Genomic DNA, 20,285 nt, shown 5'->3' with positions numbered 1-20,285 from the left:
TACCCACAGAGCACCTTCCCGCCCCTCGCCTGGAACACTGATCCGAAACCAATGTGTGCTTCAACCAGACCCTCCTCAAGTGTCTCTGCTTGAACATGCCTTCCCTTCCCCCATCTCCTTCCCACGTCTAAAATGTCCCACATCCTGCCCCACCCAGCTCTGTCCCCTGCCAGGCTTCACACCCTCCCCAATGCTGAGTTTATTGCATCCTTCCACGGTTGGTTGATTCTGCTTTCACTATCAAGTTCATCCACTGCTGAGTCCTCAGTCTTGGCACTGGGAATGAATGAATGAATGAATGAATGAATGAATGAGCAAACCCAGTAGTTGGAAAATATAGAACCGTGTAAGAGCTAGGACAATTGTGTGTCCCCTGTGTGTCCCCAGGCCCCACCCATTTACAGATAGGAATGAGACCACAGGAGCGTGCACACCTAAGGTATACTGTCCCATCATCCTCCCACCACTATCCCACCTGTCACCAGCCCTCCCACCACCCACCACAGGCTCCAGTCCTGGGCATCTCCTGCCAGTGCAGAAAGAGGGCTGTCTGACTCTACAGCTGCAGCCTCCTGTCTGGGTGATGCCACGCCTGTGGGATCAGAGGAGGAAGGATCTGGACGTTGCCAAGGCTGTGGCCTTCTCTGTCTAGGTGGTGGCCCAGGGTCTTCTGAACTACTGGACTGTGACATCCACGCAGTGTCTGCTGAGCTGGGCCACTTTGGGCAGAGAGAGAGCAGAGTACCCCCTTTCTGTAGGCTTTGGTGAAGACTCTAGGGTGGGTTCACCCTACCAGCCATTTCTGTCCCCCAGACACCCCCTCACTGAAGCCTCCCCCAGTAAAGCAAGTACAAGCCTGAGGGCTGCAGGTTCACCACTTCTCCCTGCAATGAAAAATGCCACATTCCAGCTGAGGTGCTGCTGGGCCCCAGCTGCAGAAAACAAATGCACAGTTAACCAAGCTCTGGTTAAGAAAGATCTTTCTGAACTTAAAAAAGAACAAAATGGCCGGGCGCAGTGGCTCAAGCCTGTAATCCCAGCACTTTGGGAGGCCGAGACGGGTGGATCACGAGGTCAGGAGATCGAGACCATCCTGGCTAACCCGGTGAAACCCCGTCTCTACTAAAAAATACAAAAAGCTAGCTGGGCGAGGTGGCGGGCGCCTGTAGTCCCAGCTACTCAGGAGGCTGAGGCAGGAGAATGGTGTGAACCCGGGAAGGCGGAGCTTGCAGTGAGCTGCCATCCGGCCACTTCACTCCAGCCTGGGCAACAGAGCAAGACTCTGTCTCAGAAAAAAAAAAAAAGAACAAAATAAGATCCAGACCACCCTGGCCAACATGGTGAAGCCCCGTCTCTACTAAAAATACAAAAATTAGCTGGGTGTGGTAGTGGGCACCTGTAGTCCCAGCTACTCAGGAGGCTGAGGCAGGAGAACCACTTGCCCCCAGTGGCAGAGGTTGCAGTGAGCCGAGATCGTGCCACTGCACTCCAGCCTGGCAACAGAGCAAGACTCTGTCAAAAAAAAAAAAAAAAAAGAACATAATAATAGTGAGCAAAAAGAAGTTCAGGACATTTCATCATAAAATAAAAGTCTTTATATTAAGAAAAAACCAAACTGATTATTCAAAAGACACTGCTATAATATCACAACACAGAAAACAAAAGATTAATATATTCTTAATATATAAAAAGCTGTTACAAATCAACAAGACCAACGACCACTAGATGACTGGCTAAAAGACGAGCAGGAATTTCATGAGCAAAATACAAATGGTTGATAATCCTATTTAAAAAACTGTGTTCGTTCTCACTAGTAAGCAAAGAAATGTGATTTGCAGCCATTATAGACAAAATATCCTTACTCAGCAGTGTTGACTGCCGTATTCTCTTACAACGTTGGTGGGAATATAATTGCTACCAGCTTTCTAGAGGACAATTTGGCACTATGTAGCTAGACTTCATATCTAGCTTCTAAGAATTACTCTAAAAAACCCTTCTGCATGTGTGCAAAGACCTGTGTGCAAGTATGAACATCACAGCACTGCCTGTAACGCCTAAAAGCTGGAAACAGCAAAAACAGGTCATTGATGAAGCATCTGCTCTATAAAATATTATTCAGTCATTCAAAATCATGTTTCAAAAATGACTTAACGCTATGGGGAAATAATCACGGTCTGTTCAGTGAAATGCAGGAGACAAAACTGGTACCACAATATGATACTAATTACATAAAATAAAATGCCTGCATACGCATAACAAATGTATCACAGTGAAGCATACCAGCCTGTAAACACAGACCCTGCGCGGTTTCCAATGCTCCAAATTGTTCAGGTTTTCTACAATGAGCATGAGCTATGGTGAACTTTTTCTTTTTGTTTGTTTCTTTTTTGTGTGTGAAAGTCAGATATCGCTCTGTCGCCCAGGCTGGAGTGCAGTGGCACGATCTCGGCTCACTGCAAGCTCCACCTCCTGGGTTCACACCATTCTTCTGCCTCAGCCTCCCGAGTAGCTGGGACTACAGGCGCCCACCACCACTGGCTAATTTTTTGTATTTTTTAGTAGAGACGGGGTTTCACCGTGTTAGCCAGGATGGTCTTGATCTCCTGACCTCGTGATCCGCCCACCTTGGCCTCCTGAAGTGCTGGGATCACAGGTGTAAGCCACTGCACCCGGCCACCTCTTTCCTTTATTAATTTACCTAGTACCAGGTATTGTCTTATTAGCAGTGTGAGAACAGTCTAATACAGTATACTACAATTTAGACCTCTAGTGACTATACCTGGAGCCCCCAGTTCTCCACCTCTCTCTCACAGGCACACACACAACCATCCACTTACTGAAGAGGTTGAGTAAGGGCACAGCCTCAAGCCTACTGCCTGTGTTTGAATTCTGGGTGGTTTGCTAACTATGTAGATTTGGGCAAATCACTTAAAACTCATTTTCTTGTCTGAAAAATTGATAGTAAAGTTGCTTACCTTGTGGGCTATTGCAAAGGACAAAATAAAGTCCAGTATGTGCATCTGTTCATCACTGCATTTCCAGAGCCCAGAACAGTGCCTGGCATATAATAGGTGCACAGTGCATGTCCAAGGAACCAGCAGCAGGCCCTCTACCCACCTGCCAGTGCAGGCACTGGTCAGTCACCACGACAAAGCTGATCTGCCCGCCCCTCACACACTCACTCCCCAATCCCTTCACTTGGCAGCAGCCTTCCCTGACACCCCTGGGCGCCCGGCTCCTGGGACGCGTGTGGAGCTGCTGGGGAGGAGGAAATCTGAGGCCCCCACATCCTGCCCCAGGACCAGCTGGCCTTGCGGATTCCAGAACTTTCAGCCAGCCGGCCACCAGCCAGGAAGCGGAAGGTGCAGAAATAGAAACGCACAGAGAGGCAATTGCTCCTTTTGCCCTGCAAGGAAGGGAAGCCAGGGGAAGAGGGGCCAGGAGAGGAAGCTGAGGGGCAAAGGAGAGGATGGGGAGGCCAAGGACGGCGGGACGGGGTTCCAGAGCTTGTCGACCCTCAGCTCCCACCTGCTCCCACATCCAGTGCCCTGGGTCAGGGTTGTGGGGAGCAACTTCCAACACCTTCATTTTCCTGACAAAATCCCCAAATGAGGACCTCTGATTTGCTCTGAATGTGACTTGAAGCTGGGCCCTGGTGAAAGTATTTATGGCAACTTTCAAGGGTTGATGCTCTGGCTGGCAGCAGAGGTGAGAGGCAGGAGGGGGTGCTCATTAAGGGTCATTCGCTGGCTGAATGAATGAATGAAAGAATGAGTGAGTGAGTTGTGGCCAGCCCTATACCTCCAGCAGAGTCACTGGGCTTGAGGACAGGACCCTGCCTGCTGGCCATGTATCCAGACAGCCACAGACGGAAGACACGCTTAGCAGGCTGCACTGAGGCGGAGAAATGAGATCTGGCCCCAGCTCAGCTCTGCTGCATCCCAGGTCATCCGAGGAGGTCAGTGGCCTTCTCAGCCTCACACCCCTTCTTCCCAGTCTGGGGTGAGACCCTCACACTCCACAGCGCACCAATGGGACCCCAGGGCAAGCCTGGCTGGCTACTGGCCTACTGAGACCTGGGCTTCTACTTTATTCTCTCATGCAGAGTATAGCAGGAGGCCCCCCGAAAATGTCCTCTAGTACAGACTCCCCTACTGCAGCCAGCCTACATTCTAGAGCTGATGTGAGCCAAGACCAGGCAGGGAAGGCCACCTTCCCTGCAGGACACTGACTCCCCAACCACTGTGCTCAGACCACCTTGTAACGTTGGAAACCCACTGCCCCCCCAGGCTGAGCTGAGCCCTTTCCAGCTCGCAGCCCAGTGGATCCCTGAGATCCCACAGAGGGGCCTGGCAGTGGCTTCTTCCAGGCAGGGCCCCCGATGCCCACCACCCACCTTGGAAGGTCTGGCTGGAGAGGTCTCTGAGGGAAGGGACCATGACAAGGTTCCTCTTGCCTCCCCCATGCTATGGCCCTGGCCTTCCTGCAGAGCCCAGTGTCCTGGCAAGGAGCCACACAGGATCCCTGCACCCATGGCCCAACCACAGGCTCGGCCACCGCACACAAGGCACGAGCATCTGCTCCCTGGCCTTCCTGACAGGCAGCAGACAGCCTGGCACTGGCGGGCGGGCAGGCGGCGTGTGCAGGTTGGGGCCGCCCAGGGGCAGGAGTGCAGGCCTGTAGTTGACAAGGCCTGGTTTCCTGCTCTCACTCTGGGGAGGAAGAGGAAGATGACAAACAAACCAGTGCTTGTCAAGCAGTCATCTAAACACGCACTCAGAGGCCACTTCCAAAGACTGCCCTGGGGCAGTCCAGGGTCCATCGACAACCATCCTCCCCAAAAAAGAATGACGTCAGCCAGGTGACAGCAGCAGGCAGGTACAGACGGGGTCCTCTGGGGATGTCAGATTGCCAGGGGGCCTGTTCACCTGACCTAAAGCTCAACTCAGTTTCTCAGCCATGGACCAAGGTGTCCCTTTGCCCCATGAACTTTGAGAAACAGAGGGCCCTTCTCCTTAGAGGCTGAGAAAATCCCAGGGGAAGAAGGAATGAAAGCGGCACATCTCATCTTCTTAACATGCAGATTCAGGCCTGTTTTTCCAAGTCCATCAACAAACACAAGGTCTTTCCAAATTAGGTGCTGAGCTGAGCTCATATTCCCAAAATGCACAACCCCCGCTCCTTTTTTTTTTTTTTTTTTGCTTGGGAATGCTAAAAAATAAAAAGTTATATGACGTGTCTTTTTAAATAGCACACACTTTTCCGCTAATCAAGAAAAATCGAGCCTGTGTTTTGCCGAAGCGATGTGATTTCTTTCCCCCCTCATTTTATTGTGCAAAGGAATTCGAGTCAGGCGGCCACATCCAGAAGCAGGAAGGGTGTATAGAAAGTTCAAAATTAGCATTTCCCCAGACTCCCTTTCAGACGCAAGGGTGAAAACGGACTTGGTCTCAGAGCTACATTTTCCTCCTTGGAATCTAGGGGGTTTCATTAGCACGAGTTCCTTTTTTGATGGCCTTGTTTTCCTGCAAGTTAAAAGAAGGGGGTTTGATTTCACCTTGGCAGGTCGCTGAGGGCCTGGGCCCCCCGTGGGCTCTCTCACGTGTCCACTGCCCTGATCAATGTATTGGCTTCAGAAAGAACAAACAAGCCAAGCCCGTCGCAGGTGATTTATAGAATCTGTGCCTGATGGGTGGCCATGATTCATGGGACTTCATTAAACCTGAACGCAGCCGCTTCCTCTGCACCCGCCACTGGGGACAGGCCACCCTCCCTCCTGATCACCGGCCCCCTCTGAGCCCCAGACAAAAGGGCCTCTCACTTGCTTACATATTTTCCCACATGTGAGCCAGCAATTGGAAACTTCCTCCCGATAACTGTAAACCTCGGAGCTGGAATGTATGAGAAGGGGCTTCGGGTGACGTCGGCGGCCCGGGCACACCCAGGCACACAAGGCAGGCCTTTCATGAGGAGCTGCCCGGGCGGCGCAGCTGAGCCCATGAGAAGTGTCCCCAAGGCCCACCTGCAGATCCAGGTAGGCCGGCTGCCACTTGGGCAGGAAGGGGCTCTGGGCGGGCCTGGGCCACAGGACAATGGTCAGGTGGCAGGAACGACAGGCAGTGTGGTTTCTGTCCCTGTGTGAGCTGCCCTCTGAGTGGATTTCGGGGGATGGGGGCGGCTCGGTGTCACAGGCTCACCTTGCTGCCAGGGCGGCCTGCTAAAATTCTCCCAGGGGTACACCTGCCCGTACCTGGTTACCTGGGTCACTCTGTCTTCTGCCTGGGAGCGGCAGGGAGGACGTGGGAACCCACTGGCTAAGACATCAAAGCTGGAATTGCCCCACCTGTGCGCTGCAGGACTGGGGACGCTGTAGGATTCTATCTCCCAGAACAGCAGCCAGCAGTCATCCGTGGCCTCCAAGCACTTGCAACATGGCTGGTCTGCTTCAAGATGCCCTGGAAGAACAAAATACACCCCAGATTTTGAAGACTTAGTAGGAAAAAGGGGACGTAAAAGACTTCACTAATAATCACAATGGCAAATGCATGTTGTCATCATATGTTGGATAGATTGGTTTAAATAAAACATACTATTAAAATGTATTTCACCTGTCCTGCTCACTTTTTAAAAAATAGGGCCACCACTTACTATGTACCCACAGAAGTTAAAAATTGAACTTTTTTTTTTTTTTTGAAACAGAGTCTCGCTCTGTCGCCCAGGCTGGAGTACAACGGCATGATCTTGGCTCACTGCAACCTCCACCTCCCAGGTTCAAGCAATTCTCCTGCCTCAGCCTCCCGAGTAGCTGGAATCACAGGTGTACACCACCATGACTGGTTAATTTTTGTATTTTCAGTAGAGAGGGGGTTTTGTCATGTTGGTCAGGCTGGTCTCAAACTCCTAACCTCAGGTGATCCATCTGCCTCAGCCTCCCAAAGTGCTGGGATTATAAGCATGAGCCACTGAGCCCAGCCAATTTTTTGTTTAATGTGATCACTAGAAAGTTAAAAATTATAGATGAGGTTGACATAATCTTCCTATTGCACAATGCTGGCCTAAGGGGAGCCAGTCCCGGGCTGGGGTCTTCATCTGTTTCCCACCCTGACAGGCCACCACAGGGCAGGTCTGGCTCTCCTGGGGAACCTGTCTGCCACAGGACTTGACAGGGAGGTGAAAGGCTGGCACCCACCAAGCACTTTAGACATGTCAGGCACTGGGCTAGGTGCTTGGCCTCAACAATCTTATTTAAGTTACATAACAACCCGGTAAGACAAGGACTACTACTCCCCCATTTTACAGACAAGGAAATTGAGGCTTATCGAGCTGAATCAACTTGTGCAAAGTCCCAGAATCTCCACCCAGGCAGTCTGGCCTGAGCTCTTGCTTGGCCAACAAGCCCCGCTACCCCGCACACCCATGGGCCTCTTGCCACACCACCTTCCCCACACAGGGGGATGGGGGACCTGAAGTGTGTGGGGGCAGTGGAGGGCATCTTTCTAAGGGTATCCTGCCCCCGAGGCCCAAGGAGGAATCTCCCTCATAGTTCACCGAGAAGGATTGGCCACCCTCAGTCTTGCGGGCTGATGACTCATTTGGGAGCCACTCCAGGGTAGAGGCAGAGTCTGTTCCCAAGGGTTGGTTGTGCCCTTGCTCACGGCCCTGCGCACAGTAGGTCTTCAATTAATACGGCATGAAGAAATGGTGCCAGGACAGTTCTCAATGTTGGAAGTTCTTCCATGTTTGAATCCCAAGCCAGGCTCCTTTGAGGATATCATTCAGAGTATTACTTTGCTTGGGATGCAGTCCCAGGCACAGCTCTGGGCATGGGTGCAGGGCTCACACTGGACACACCCGATTTGGACCTTCCAGAGCCCCTTCCCTGTTGGAGGGGGCAGACAAGGACAGACAAGCCATGCACAGTAGGGCAGCAGTGACCCCCAGACTGAAGAAGAGGACCAGGACATTTTTTGGGTTTCTGGTCAATTAAATAGAACCCAAAGCAGACTCATGTTGTAAGCATCTACGTTTAACACATCTAAACTTCTAATGCACACCCTCTCTGCTGGAAGAACACAATCCCATCGAAGTATTTTTGCCTGATGGGAGGGAGTAGAATTTTCGTGGCAACATTACATCACTTTAGACCAAAGAGATGGTCTCTGGGAAGACAGAGCTGGTTCTGCACGTACCTCCTCTCCACAGTCACGGACACTGAGGTGCACAGCGGTCGGCGCTCAGGATCACCGGGCAGCCGTACGTGCCCCGGGCAGCGGGAGCCCCAGCAGTGCCAGCTCCCACACCGTCTGGCTGTGACAACCTCAGGTCCTCGGTGACAGGGAGCCTCTGCCAAGACAGTCCGAAAAATTGGAAGGGGCCCCGCTCATCTTTGTGGGGTCACCAAGAGCTTCAGAGAAATTTGCTGAGCACCAGCTTCCTGATCACGTTTCACATTTGACCGAAAGATGTTCCTCTGCAGCCTCCCTCCCTTGGTCCCCAAATTGGCAGCACTTTCTGGAAGCTAGATGCAAAGGATGTCCTTTGTCAAGCGAAAAAGATATGTTTCCTTTGGGATAGAAGGACACACACACACACACAGACACACACACACACACACGTGTTTATGCACATGCAGATATGTCTGCCTCTCTCTATGGACATGTATAGAGATTTGGTTGTTTATGCATAAAATATCCCTGCATGGATACCCAGGAAACTGGTAACGTCAGTTGCCTTTAGGGAGGAAAACTAGGGGTCTGGGAGTCTGGAGTAGGAGAATTTTTTAACCATGTTTTATATTTTTAAATGGTTCTACTCTGAGAAAATTTGAAAGTGTATAAAAAGCAAAGCTCTGAGTCCTTTGTCTCCAACCCCGGGGCCCCTCTCGCCTGAAGTTCTGCCATGAAGATGAATCTCTGCCTGTGCCTGGTTCCCTCGGGGCCCTGCTGAGGGGTGAGCAGAGGACACCACCCTGAGGGGCCACCCATTGTCTCCCAACCTCAGTTCCCAGGACTCCCGTCCCCACGGGCCCTCCAGGCTCTGTGAGGCTGCGATTCTGGGCTGGGTGAAGCCGGACCTGCCGCAGGGCCGATGCCGGCCTTTGTGGAGCCAGCCCTGGAATCTCAAAAATGTCCTGTGGTCAGGCCTGAGCTTTGTTAGTGACTCAGCAGAAAGCACCCAGCCCTGGCCCCGTGGCAGGCAGGCAGACCAGCCCCAACCTGGGGTGCAGCCTCAGGCCTCCAGTGTCCAGAGCCCAGGTCTGTGGGGATGTGGGCCCAGTGGGTGAGTGGCCACTGTCCAGACCCTCTGTCTCAGCGAGGCATCAAAGGCTGGCAGAGTTGGCTGCTGGGGTAGGCCCTGGATGGGGTCAGAGCCCCGGATCCGGGCTGAACTGTGTCCTGACCCACTGGCTGAACTCCAAGGCCTCAGTTTCCCCATTCACAGGAGAAGGACAACTGCATGTAAGCAGAAGCCAGACTTTAGAAATGCAGCTGTTCTGTGATGCAGGTGGCGTTCTTGTCAAGGGTAAAAGCACAGGAGGCCGACAGGCCACACTGAGGCTGCGTGGCCACAGGCAGCCTCCTTGCCCTGGAGTCCCAGTTTCTCCTCCATGAAATGAGGCTAATAAGACTTCCTCCAGGCCGGGAACTGTGACTCATGCCTGTAATCCCAGCACTTTGGGAGGCCGAAGCGAGCAGATCACTTGAGGTCAGGAGTTCGAGACCAGCCTGGCCAACATGGTGAAACCCCGTCTCTACTAAAAATACAAAAATTAGCCGAACATGGTGGAAGGCACCTGTAATCCCAGCTACTCAGGAGGCTGAGACAGGAGAATCGCTAGAGCCCAGGAGGCAGAGGTTGCAGTGCACTCCAGCCTGGGTGACATAGTGAGACTCTGTCTCAAAAACAAACAAACAAACAAAAAAACTCCCTCCAGTATCCGTGCTTGGGATGATTAAATGAGACAGTGCAGAGTCTTTAAGACATCAGCCGCCGCCAGCGCCTTGAGGTTGCTGAATACCACCTGTCCCATCACTGACACGATGCTGCCACTCCGCTTATTTTCTTAAATAAATGTATTTTTACTGGCTACTTGATAGCACTGCCATATGTGGTGGATCAACGTCACTTGCCATAAATAGATTACACATTAAAAGTCACCCTTCACAATAGTGCTGAAGCTCAGCCATCTGTGTCCCACCCAAAACCAGCTCACGCAGCCCCAGATTTGGGGACGCTGAGATGAAGACATAAGTAACAAGCTTTGTATGCAATGATGGTAGAAAGGCAGGCAGAGGGGACACAGTTTGCTCATTCAATTCTGCAAGCTTAGTGGCTGCCTTTCTTTCCTTCTTTCTTTTTTTCTTTCTTTCTTTCTTTCCTGTTTTCTTTCTTTCCTTCTTTCCTTCCTTCCTTCCTTTCCTTCCTTCTTTTCTTCTTTTCTTCTTTTCCTTTCTTCCTTTCTTCCTTTCTTTCATTCTTTCCTTCTTTCCTTCTTTCCTTCTTTTCTTTCTTTCGAGTCTTGCTCTGTTGCCCAGGCTTGAGTGCAGTGGCGTGATCTCAGCTGACCCCAGCCTCCGCCTCCCGGTTCAAGCGATTCTCCTGCCTCAGCCTCCGGAGTAGTTGGGACTACAGGCATGCACCACCACGCCCACTTATTTTTTTTGTATTTTTAGTAGAAATGGGGTTTCGCCCCACAATGAGATACCATCTCACACCAGTTAGAATGGCGATCATTAAAAAGTCAGGAAACAACAGGTGCTGGAGAGGATGTGGAGAAATAGGAACACTTTTACACTGTTGGTGGGACTGTAAACTAGTTCAACCATTGTGGAAGACAGTGTGGTGATTCCTCAAGGATCTAGAACTAGAAATACCATTTGACCCAGCCATCCCATTACTGGGGATATACCCAAAGGATTATAAATCATGCTGCTATAAAGACACATGCACACATATGTTTATTGTGGTGCTATTCACAATAGCAAAGACTTGGAACTAACCCAAATGTCCATCAATGACAGACTGGATTAAGAAAATGTGGCACATATACACCATGGAATACTATGCAACCATAAAAAAGGATGAGTTCATGTCCTTTGTAGGGACACAGATGCAACTGGAAACCATCATTCTGAGCAAACTATTGCAAGGACAGAAAACCAACACTGCATGTTCTCACTCATAGGTGGGAATTGAACAATGAGAACACATGGACACAGGGTGGGGAACATCACACACTGTGGCCTGTTGTGGGGTGGGGGGAGGGGGGAAGGATAGCATTAGGAGATATACCTTATGTAAATGATGAGTTAATGGGTGCAGCACACCAACATGGCACATGTATACATATACAACAAACCTGCACATTGTGCACATGTACCCTAGAACTTAAAGTATAATAATAAAAAAAAAGAAATGAGGTTTCGCCATATTGCCAGGCTGGTCTCGAACTCCTAAGCTCAGTGATTTGCCTATCTCAGCCTCCCAAAGTGCTAGGATTGCAGGCGTGAGCCACTGCGCCTGGCCTGCCTTTCTTATTAGGTAATTTGTAAAATTCCAGTTAAAATCAGCAAAGGCAAGAGAGAGGTGTTACACACCTTCATGTTAGCAAAATTGTTTTGAAATGAGAAAAGCAGATGCTGGGGAGGATGTGATGAAGCCCACGCTCACGCAGGCATCAGCAGGTTCACGCGTGTGAAGCACGCATGTACCCAGGAAGGGTTGGTTAGCATGATTATCATATCCTGCTGGTGGTAGCTATAAACTGGAACAGGACAGAGGGAAAACAATACAGAAATAACAACTACTGACCCAGGGCCATGAACAGGTACGCAACCCCAAAGCTAATGATTCTAGGCCTAAACACTGATCCCAAGGAAACAGCCTCCCCGCCGCATGCAACGACGCCCCTGCTGAGACAGACCTGCTGATGGTCATCGTCCACGTCCAATGCTCGTCCTTGCTCACCCCGCCCCAGCCCACCGAAACTTCCACGTTTCCCCACCAGTAAAGCTCTTGTGTTGGGGGCTTTGTGCTTTCTTGAAGCAACTTCCCCAACCCCAGGTTTTCCCTCCTGCACCCCTCCACCGCTGCTCAGATCGCCCCCCTCAGGAAGGTCAGAGCTGACCCTGGTGTCCGCAGAGGCACCTGCCCAACACCCCTGCACTCCTTTGCCTGTGTGTTTTTCTCCAGAGCACTTATGCCCACCCAACATGGCCCATCTCATGGTTAGTTACTGTTTATTTGGTTTATTGTTCTGTAGTCCCTGAGCTACAGAACGCCAGCTCCTGAGGATGGGGACTTGTTCACCGCTGCATCCTGAGCACCCAGAGGATAATCTGGCAGGCAGGAAATGCTCGGTGGATGTTTGTTGAATGAATAAATGATGCTAACAGTGGAGACCGTCCAAACGTCTGAGCCAGTGAGCGTGCAGACACTCAACCCACCATGTGGAAACATGGGAACCCACTGAGAGGGAATTCCAGAAGTGGACACACACCTGTGGCGATGAATTAAATCCATGTGAATGTGTTCACAGACTTTGCAAGGAGCCCAGACACAGGGCTCGAGAGGACAGAAGACACGTTCTCCCTTCCTGTCACTGAGATCTGAGCAGCCCGGGATGAAACTATCCATTTAGCAAGACCATACAAGAAAATCGAACGGCCCATGCACTGCTTTGGTCTGCGCCCTTGCTGGCAGGAGGGTTGGGACTGGCCAGGCCTGGCTCTGGTCAGCCACTGCGTTGGCAGGACCCTGCCAGTGGCCTGTCATTTGTCTCTCTGTCCTGGGTCTCTCAGTGGTGTGGCAGTCCTCAGCTGGATAGCACCCGAAGTCCTTTACATTTCCAACCAGGTTCAACAGTGTAGGTGGCTTCCTTTGAGTTGAGTCGCCCAGCCAGGGCAAGGCTGGTGTGGGCCCAGCCAGGTCCTACCTGTGAGTTGGAGGCAGGCAGGAGGGTGAAATTCCTGGCCCGGCCCTTGGGTGAGTCTCCTTACGGAGGCACTGAATGGGACAAGGCATGAGAATTGTAATGCAATGGTCAGGATCCTTCTGGGGGAGCTGCCGTAAACACCTGCTTGGCATCTAAAGCAGACTGTGGGTCTCCGGTGAACATAAGGCAGGCCTCTCGCTCTGCCTAGAGCATGTACAAGCTTCAGGATCTTCACAGTGACACTAGGGATAGGGACCTTTGGAATAGTATTATGAGACCTGAAAAAAATAACATGTGGGTGTCAGACACACGCCAGGGCTCAGTGGATCATTACATAATCATCATCATTTTTATCATTGTTATCTCCATCCTGGCAACACTGGATGCTCTTATTATTAATATTATTTTGCATTGAGTATTAATTATTAATATTATTAACTGACTAATATTAATTATGTTAACATTATTATGCACTGTTAATATTGTTAATATTCATATTTTTATTAATATTATTTTGCACTGACAAATGATAATTGCATATTAATATTATTTTGCATTGACAAATGGTGATTGTATGTTAATATTATTTTGCATTGAGTAGTAATTGTATATTAATATTATTTTGCACTGACAAATGGTAATTGTATATTTATGTGATGCTTTGATACCTGTGAGCAAGGAGATGGATATGTTAATAGCTTGATTGAATCATTCCCTATTGTATGTGTTTATCAAAACATTACACTGCACCCCACTGGACCCTTGAATCTCATCATCTGATGGTGGGCTTTGGGCCAACAGAGAAGAATGGGGTGGCTGCTTCTGGAAGCCTTTCTTCTGATGATTGTAGGGGGAATTCTCCTAGCAGCTCTCTTTCTCATTCTTAGAATATGTCAGTTCTGAGAGCAATGTGGCAAGGCTGAGGAGAATCCTTTGAGGGCCCAACGGTCCTGACTTCAAGGTCCTGGCACCTCCTTGGAGTTGACTTAAGTACACACAAAGATCTGTGCACAGATGTGTGTAGAGGCTGTATTCTTAATCACTGCAGACTAGAAACAACCCAAATGTCTTTCAACTGAAGAACTATGAACAAACTGTGGTACATCCATTCAATGGAATACTACTGAGCCATGAAAAAGAACAAGCCAAATGGATGGTCCAAAATGCATCGTGCTAAGAAGCTGACTCAAAGGCTACACACTGTATGATTCCATTTATGTGGTGTTCTGGAAAAGGCAAGACTGTAGGGGCAGGAAACAGGTTCTGTGTTTCCCAGCAGCTGGGGGAGGGGGAGCAGCATGAGGAGTTTTTTGTGGTGATGAGGCTGTCCTAGATCTCAAGTGTGGCAATGGGTACACAGCTGTGTTTGTCAAACTCAAATAACTGTACACTTTAAAAGGGTGAATTTTATTGTATGTAAATCTTACTCTAATAAAAGTGTTTAAAATAACAACATCATATGAATTTGCTGACAAAAAAAAAAAAAGGTCCATGTAAAAGCATTTGTCTTTGTCTTAGAAGTTTTGGTTGCAAGTGACAGAAGCCCTAATCCTTCTGCAAAACCGGGAACATGCTGGCTCATGTAACAAGAGAACCCAGCTGTAGACCTCAGGCACCACACGACTGAGAAGGTGACAATGATGGCATCAGAACACCATCTCTAAGCATCTGCTTTCTCTATGCTGGCTTCACTTTCAGGCCAACGTGAGGGACTTTTGTGATTCTGATGGGAAGAGAGTCTATGTTCTGACCACTCTGGCCAAAATCCCAGGTACAACTCTCATTGGTACAGCTTGGGTCATGTGGCCATCCCTGGGCCAATCAGAAGGAAGAATATATTTTCTTGTTAGAAAAGAATGAGCTCACAAGTCATGGGAAGACTCGCAGGAAGCTTAAATGCATATTGCTGGATAGAAGAACCAATCCGAAAAGGCTACTTTCTCTATGATTCCAACTACGTGACTTTCTGGAAAAGGCAAAACTATGCAGATGGTGAAAAGGTCAGTGGTGGTCAGTGGTTGCCAGGGGTTAGCAGGGAGGGAAGAATGGACAGGTGGAGCACAGGATGTTTAGGGCAGTGAAACTCTTCTGTAGGATACTGGCAAGGTGGGCGCATGTCCCCATACCATTTGTCAGATGTCATGGAATGTACCCCACCAAGTGTGAGCCCTCAGGTAAACCAGGAGCCTTAGTCTCATAACAAAGTAATCCCAGGGGCTCCTCAGTTGGGACAAAGGAGTCGATCAGCGTGGTCAGAGGGACGCCTGGTGCCTGACACCCGGTAGCAAGGTGAGATGTTAGTAACAGGGGAAACCGCGGGTAGCAGGCAAAGTGGAAACTCTCTGCACTTTCTTCTCAATTTTTCTGTAAACCTAAAACTGCCAGAAAAAAATAAAGTTAAAATTAACTTTAAAAACTAGACAAAGAAGTGGGAGGGATGTTGGACAGCCAAGGGACAAAGGGTCAACACAAGTGCACGTGGGTGCCTGTGGTGGGTGTGCGTGGGTGCCTGTGGTGGGTGCGCATGGGTGCCTGTGGTGGGTGCACGTAGGTGTGCGTGGGTGCATGTGGGTGCGTGTGGTTGCCTGTGGTGGGTGCGCATGGGTGCATGTGGTGCTCGTGGGTGCGTGTGGGTGTGCGTGGGTGCCTGGGGTGGGTGCGCGTGGGTGCCTGTGGTGGGTGTGCGTGGGTGCGTGTGGGTGTGTGTGGTTGCCTGTGGTGGGTGCGTGCGGGTGCATGTGGGTGCATGTGGGTGCACGTGGGTGCCTGTGGTGGGTGCGTGCGGGTGCATGTGGGTGCATGTGGGTGCACGTGGGTGCCTGTGGTGGGTGCACGTGGGTGTGCGGGGGTGCGTGTGGGAAGGCAGCACTGAGCACGTGTGCGCTTCACACCTGTGAACCTGCTGATACTTGTGTGAGTGCCAGCTTTGCCACATCCTCCCCAGAACCCTCTTTTGTCTTTTTAAAACCTATTTCGTTAACGTCAAAGTGTATAACAACTCCTTGCCTTTGATGAATTTTTTTTTTTTTTTTTTTTTGAAGACAGTCTCACTCCATCACCCAGGCTGGAGTGCAGTGGTGCGATCTCAGTTCACTGCAACCTCCACCTCCCGGGTTCAAGTGATTCTCCTGCCTCAGTCTCCCAAGTAGCTGGGACTATATGCATGTGCCACCATGCCTGGCTAATTTTTGTATTTTTAGTAGAGACGGGATTTCGCTAAGTTGGCTAGGCTGGTCTTGAACTCTTGACCTCAGGTGATCCACCCTCCTCAGCCTCCTGAAGTGCTGGGATTAGAGGCGTGAGCCACCGCACCTTGCTGCCTTTGCTGATTTTAACTGGAATTTAAAAAAAAAATTATCTAATAAGAAAGGCAGCTGTCAGTAAACCCTAACACCAAGTTTGCAGGATTGAATTAGTGCATAACTACACTCGTGTAAACGCACACACAGCAAGGCACACGTGTGTCAGAAGAAGCATGGAAGGGCACATGCTAATCCTTGTGAGGGTTATTAGTGGCTGAGATTTTATTATTGCAGGTGATTTTTTTCCCCTTTGGGCTTGCTTATCTCTTCTTTCTAAGGTGTGCCTACTGAACACATATTGCTCGTGTAACTCAAATAAATAAATAAATAAATAGTGAGCCGCATGCAAGGCAAGGAGTGAGGTCAGGTGCTTCCTTTTGTTCTGGATCTCTGGAATCAGCCCGAACCCAGGGTCGCCGCTAATGATTGAGGGGAGATTGGGGACGCGTCGAGGTAAAAGATGATGTGTTATTTTTGTAATAAGTGTAAACAAAATGTTTTTAACGTGCCTTTTTTCTTACCCCTGCTAAGGTAAAATGAGTGCCTCGGTTTGGGGCCAGCAGGGGGGAGAAGAAGCCAGAGATGCTGAGAAGGAACTTTCTTTTCCCGTTTCAGAGAAAAGGATTTCTGCTTTCAAATCCGCTGTTTCCTGAGGCTGGGTGCTGAGTTCAGCTGCCCCTGGCGGAGCAGCAGCAGCTCTGGGCTGCTGGCAGGGCCGCATCCTCTTCAGTCTGGACAAATTCCCTGCAGCCAGGGGAAGCGGCCCATGCCGGCTGTCCTGGGATGCAACATCAGACCCGCACGCTGGAATTTGACCCTTTTCCTGCCTGACACCCAGGAAAACAAACCCCAGGGAAGGGATCAATGCCTGCAACCGGAATCCAGAAGAAAGAGGAGTGACAGATAAGCCCGGGGTCACAGGCCAGTGAGGTCAGGACCTCCCAGGGACGGACACACAGCCCAAGGTTTGGGTGTGAGATTTCGGAGCCCCAGGTAATAAAACTAAAGCGGTTAAGGTGCCTGGCAGCTCAGTGCCTCACAGTGCTAGCTGGGGCAAGGATGGGAATTCACCTGAGTTCGCTGTGGTTGCTATTGGCTGAATCATGTCCTCCCAAAATTCATATATTGGAGTGTACCTCGGGATGTGGTACCTCAGGATACCTCAGTACCTCGGGATGTGGTGTTGTGTGGAGAAAGGGTTGTTAGAGAGGTAATTAAGTTAAAATGAGGCCATGAGGGTGGGCCCGAATCCAATTTAATTGGCATCCTTCTGAAAAGGGGAAATTTGGACACAGAGAGAGAGAAAAGCAGGGAGGGCGCCCTGGAAACAGGAAGGCAGCCACCTCCAAGCCAGGGAGGCCCTGGAGCAGACCCCATCTCAGAGCTCCAGCAGGAACCAACCCTGTCCAACCTTCATGTTGAACTTCTTGGCCTCCAGAGCTGTGACACGATCTACTTCTGTGGTTTAAGCCATGTAGCCTGTGGCACTTGGCACTATACCAGCCCCAGGAAACCCAACACAGTGGCCAAAATAGAGCGGGCAGCTGGCTTGCTAACATCACACAGCACACTGTCAAGACCGGGGTCTTCAACTCACCACTCAGGGACCCAGTAGTCAGGTGTGGGGTGGAACGCCTTTCCAATATGGCTAGAGCCAGGCTGTCTGGGCCCAATTCCCAGCTTTGTATGTATTACTTAACCTCTCTGTGCCTCAGTTTACCAAACTATAAAATGGGCATAAAGACAGCACCTGCCTGGTGATGCTCTTGGAAGGATGAAAGGAGGAGATGGTGTGGACATCCAGACGGCACCAGGCATCGCCCTGAGAGCTGACCATGCGGGGAATGCTCCATCCTCACGCCAGCCAGGTGTTGCCACCTCTCTTGCTGATGGAGACCAGAAGGGTCAGGGCAGAAGGCTGTGCCTGAAGTCTCACAGCCAGGAGCCTGCCTCCCACTGGTCCCTGTGTGGCCAGTGCTGCCCTGGGGGCTGCTGCTGTGCACTGGAGGGGCAGCTGCGCAGAGGAGCCAGAGGAGATGGTGCCGAGGACAGAGCTTGCGGCCCTGCACCTGGCTCCCAGAGGAATGGGTCTCGGAGCTGCTCTGCACAGACCCTGACCTTGAGGAGAGGGAGAGGCACCACTCCCTCCTCCACTCACTCAGGTGAGCACTCAAAGCGTCATACGTAACCAGGAGCACTGGTTGCCGTGGCGATTTCAGAGGTGAGTCCAGTGTGGACCCTCGCCCTGAGACGGACAGAGTTTGATGGAAGATCCCAGACTCACACATTCACTCACTCACTCATTCCCTCAAGTATTCATTCTGCAAAGCTTTGCTCATTACCTACCTGAGGCCAGGACTCAGTCTCAGAGCCGAGGAGAGCGTGGTTGGGAGGAGCCTCAGACGCTCTCCAGCATCCCTGCCCCCAGGTGTCCACACACCTGTGTACTCCCCAACCTGGAGCGTGGCGGGGCTGTGAAGAGGGTGGATGTGCTCTCGTGATGAGGTTACTTTGTATGGCAAAGGTGGCCAGACGTCTGCAGGTGTAATTAAGGTCCAACCGGCTGACCTTGAGTTAATCAAAATGGCGATTATCCTGGGTGGGCCCAAGCTAATCAGGTGAGCCCTTTCAAAACGGCCTTGAAATCAGAGACTCTCCTGCGGGATTTGGAGATCCAGCCCCATGAGGAACGGGGGCAAGGAAATGCAATCTTCCACAACCTCGAGAGCTTGGAAGAGGGTCCCAAACCTCAGAGGAGACCCCAGTTCCAGTTGGCACCTTGACTGCAGCCCCACGAGACAGAAGGCCCAGCTATGCCATGTCCTGACTTCTGACCTGCCCAAACTTTAAGACAATAGATAAATGCCATTTTAAGCTTTTCAACTGGTGACCATTTGTTATGCAGCAACAGAAAACCCACACAGAGGGTACATTTCCTGAGCCAGGCACAGATTCTGTGGTTGAGAAGCTGGGGAGTGGAGGGGGAGAGAGATGCTTCAGGTGTTTGTTCACACCCATTTCACCGTTCAGCCGGCACACGGGCCGAGCTTCCCCTGTGCGCTGGGCATAGGACCCGCCCCGCAGGAGCTCAGTGTGTGGGTGGCCGGAGTCCTAAGGACCAACATGGGGGCCAGTGGAGCTGGCACGAGGTGGCATGGGGAGAGGGGTTTTCAGAAACATCAGGTGCACCCTGCTGTAGCTGCAGACCCTCAGCTAGGTCTGGGACGGTCATTCTGAACTGGCTACCAGGGTGCTGGGCACGGGATAGCTGTGACCTGGCCAACTGCCCCTGGTCCACTTGAATGTGTGTGCCAGACGTCCACTCTCCCACCTAGGCTCTTTCCCAGGCTTTCAATGCACCCCTCAAACCATCCCAAGTCCCAGCCCCCCACAGTGGGTTGGATCTGCCTGTCTGTTCCCTCAGATGGTCCCCCACGTGACTGGTCAGGTGAGTGCCCAGGGCCTTGCTACGCTGTCCCGAGACCATCCAAGGGGCCGCCCGCCCACGCCACTTGGACAGCACGCAGCCTGGAGGTACTGCCCTGGGCTCCCCCGTGTTTAAACATGACCCCTGACCCTGCCTGCTGCACGGAACACATGGAGCGCTTCAGGGAACGGGGCCACAGCCCAAGCCCTGCTGCCTCCTATGGCCCCACTACCTGCCCAGACGCCTCGTGCTGCATGGGGTTCCCAGAGCTGAGGCAGCCAAGGGTCAGCCCCAGCACTGCCAGCGTCGGGGCCTGCTTGGAGCCTGACATCTTCCACCCCTCCGCACCGGGCTCTTCACACTCGGCTGGGAGCTTTCCCCAGCAATGCCACACTGATCCTGCCCACCACCTCAAATCCAGCCCACTCACTAGACCCACTTCACAGGAAAAGAAACCGAGGCTCAGCTTGAAGATGCCACTTGCCCTGGGACGCTTGGAGAAACAGAAGGAGAGGCCAACGGCTGAACCAATGGTGACCCCAGGCCTTTGCTTACCCCGAGCACCTGCTCATGGGCATTTGGGTGGTTTCCAGCTTGAGGCTGTCACAAATAAAGTCGCTGG

General features: G+C 51.2%; 1 protein-coding gene across 1 annotated transcript; it reads left to right on the top strand.

The window, feature by feature from the left end:
- The first annotated feature begins 14,799 nt into the window (after positions 1-14,799).
- Positions 14,800-19,116, top strand: LOC112607156. Its single transcript, XM_025358264.1, has 2 exons — positions 14,800-14,934; positions 16,852-19,116. The coding sequence occupies exons 1-2, from the start codon at positions 14,918-14,920 to the stop codon at positions 17,141-17,143; spliced, it is 309 nt and encodes a 102-aa protein (XP_025214049.1). The 5' UTR covers positions 14,800-14,917; the 3' UTR covers positions 17,144-19,116.
- The last annotated feature ends 1,169 nt before the right edge of the window (positions 19,117-20,285 follow it).

Source organism: Theropithecus gelada, chromosome 14 (genome assembly GCF_003255815.1).
Source record: "Theropithecus gelada isolate Dixy chromosome 14, Tgel_1.0, whole genome shotgun sequence".
Lineage (NCBI taxonomy): Eukaryota > Metazoa > Chordata > Mammalia > Primates > Cercopithecidae > Theropithecus > Theropithecus gelada.
This window is presented reverse-complemented; position numbering and strand designations above follow the sequence as displayed.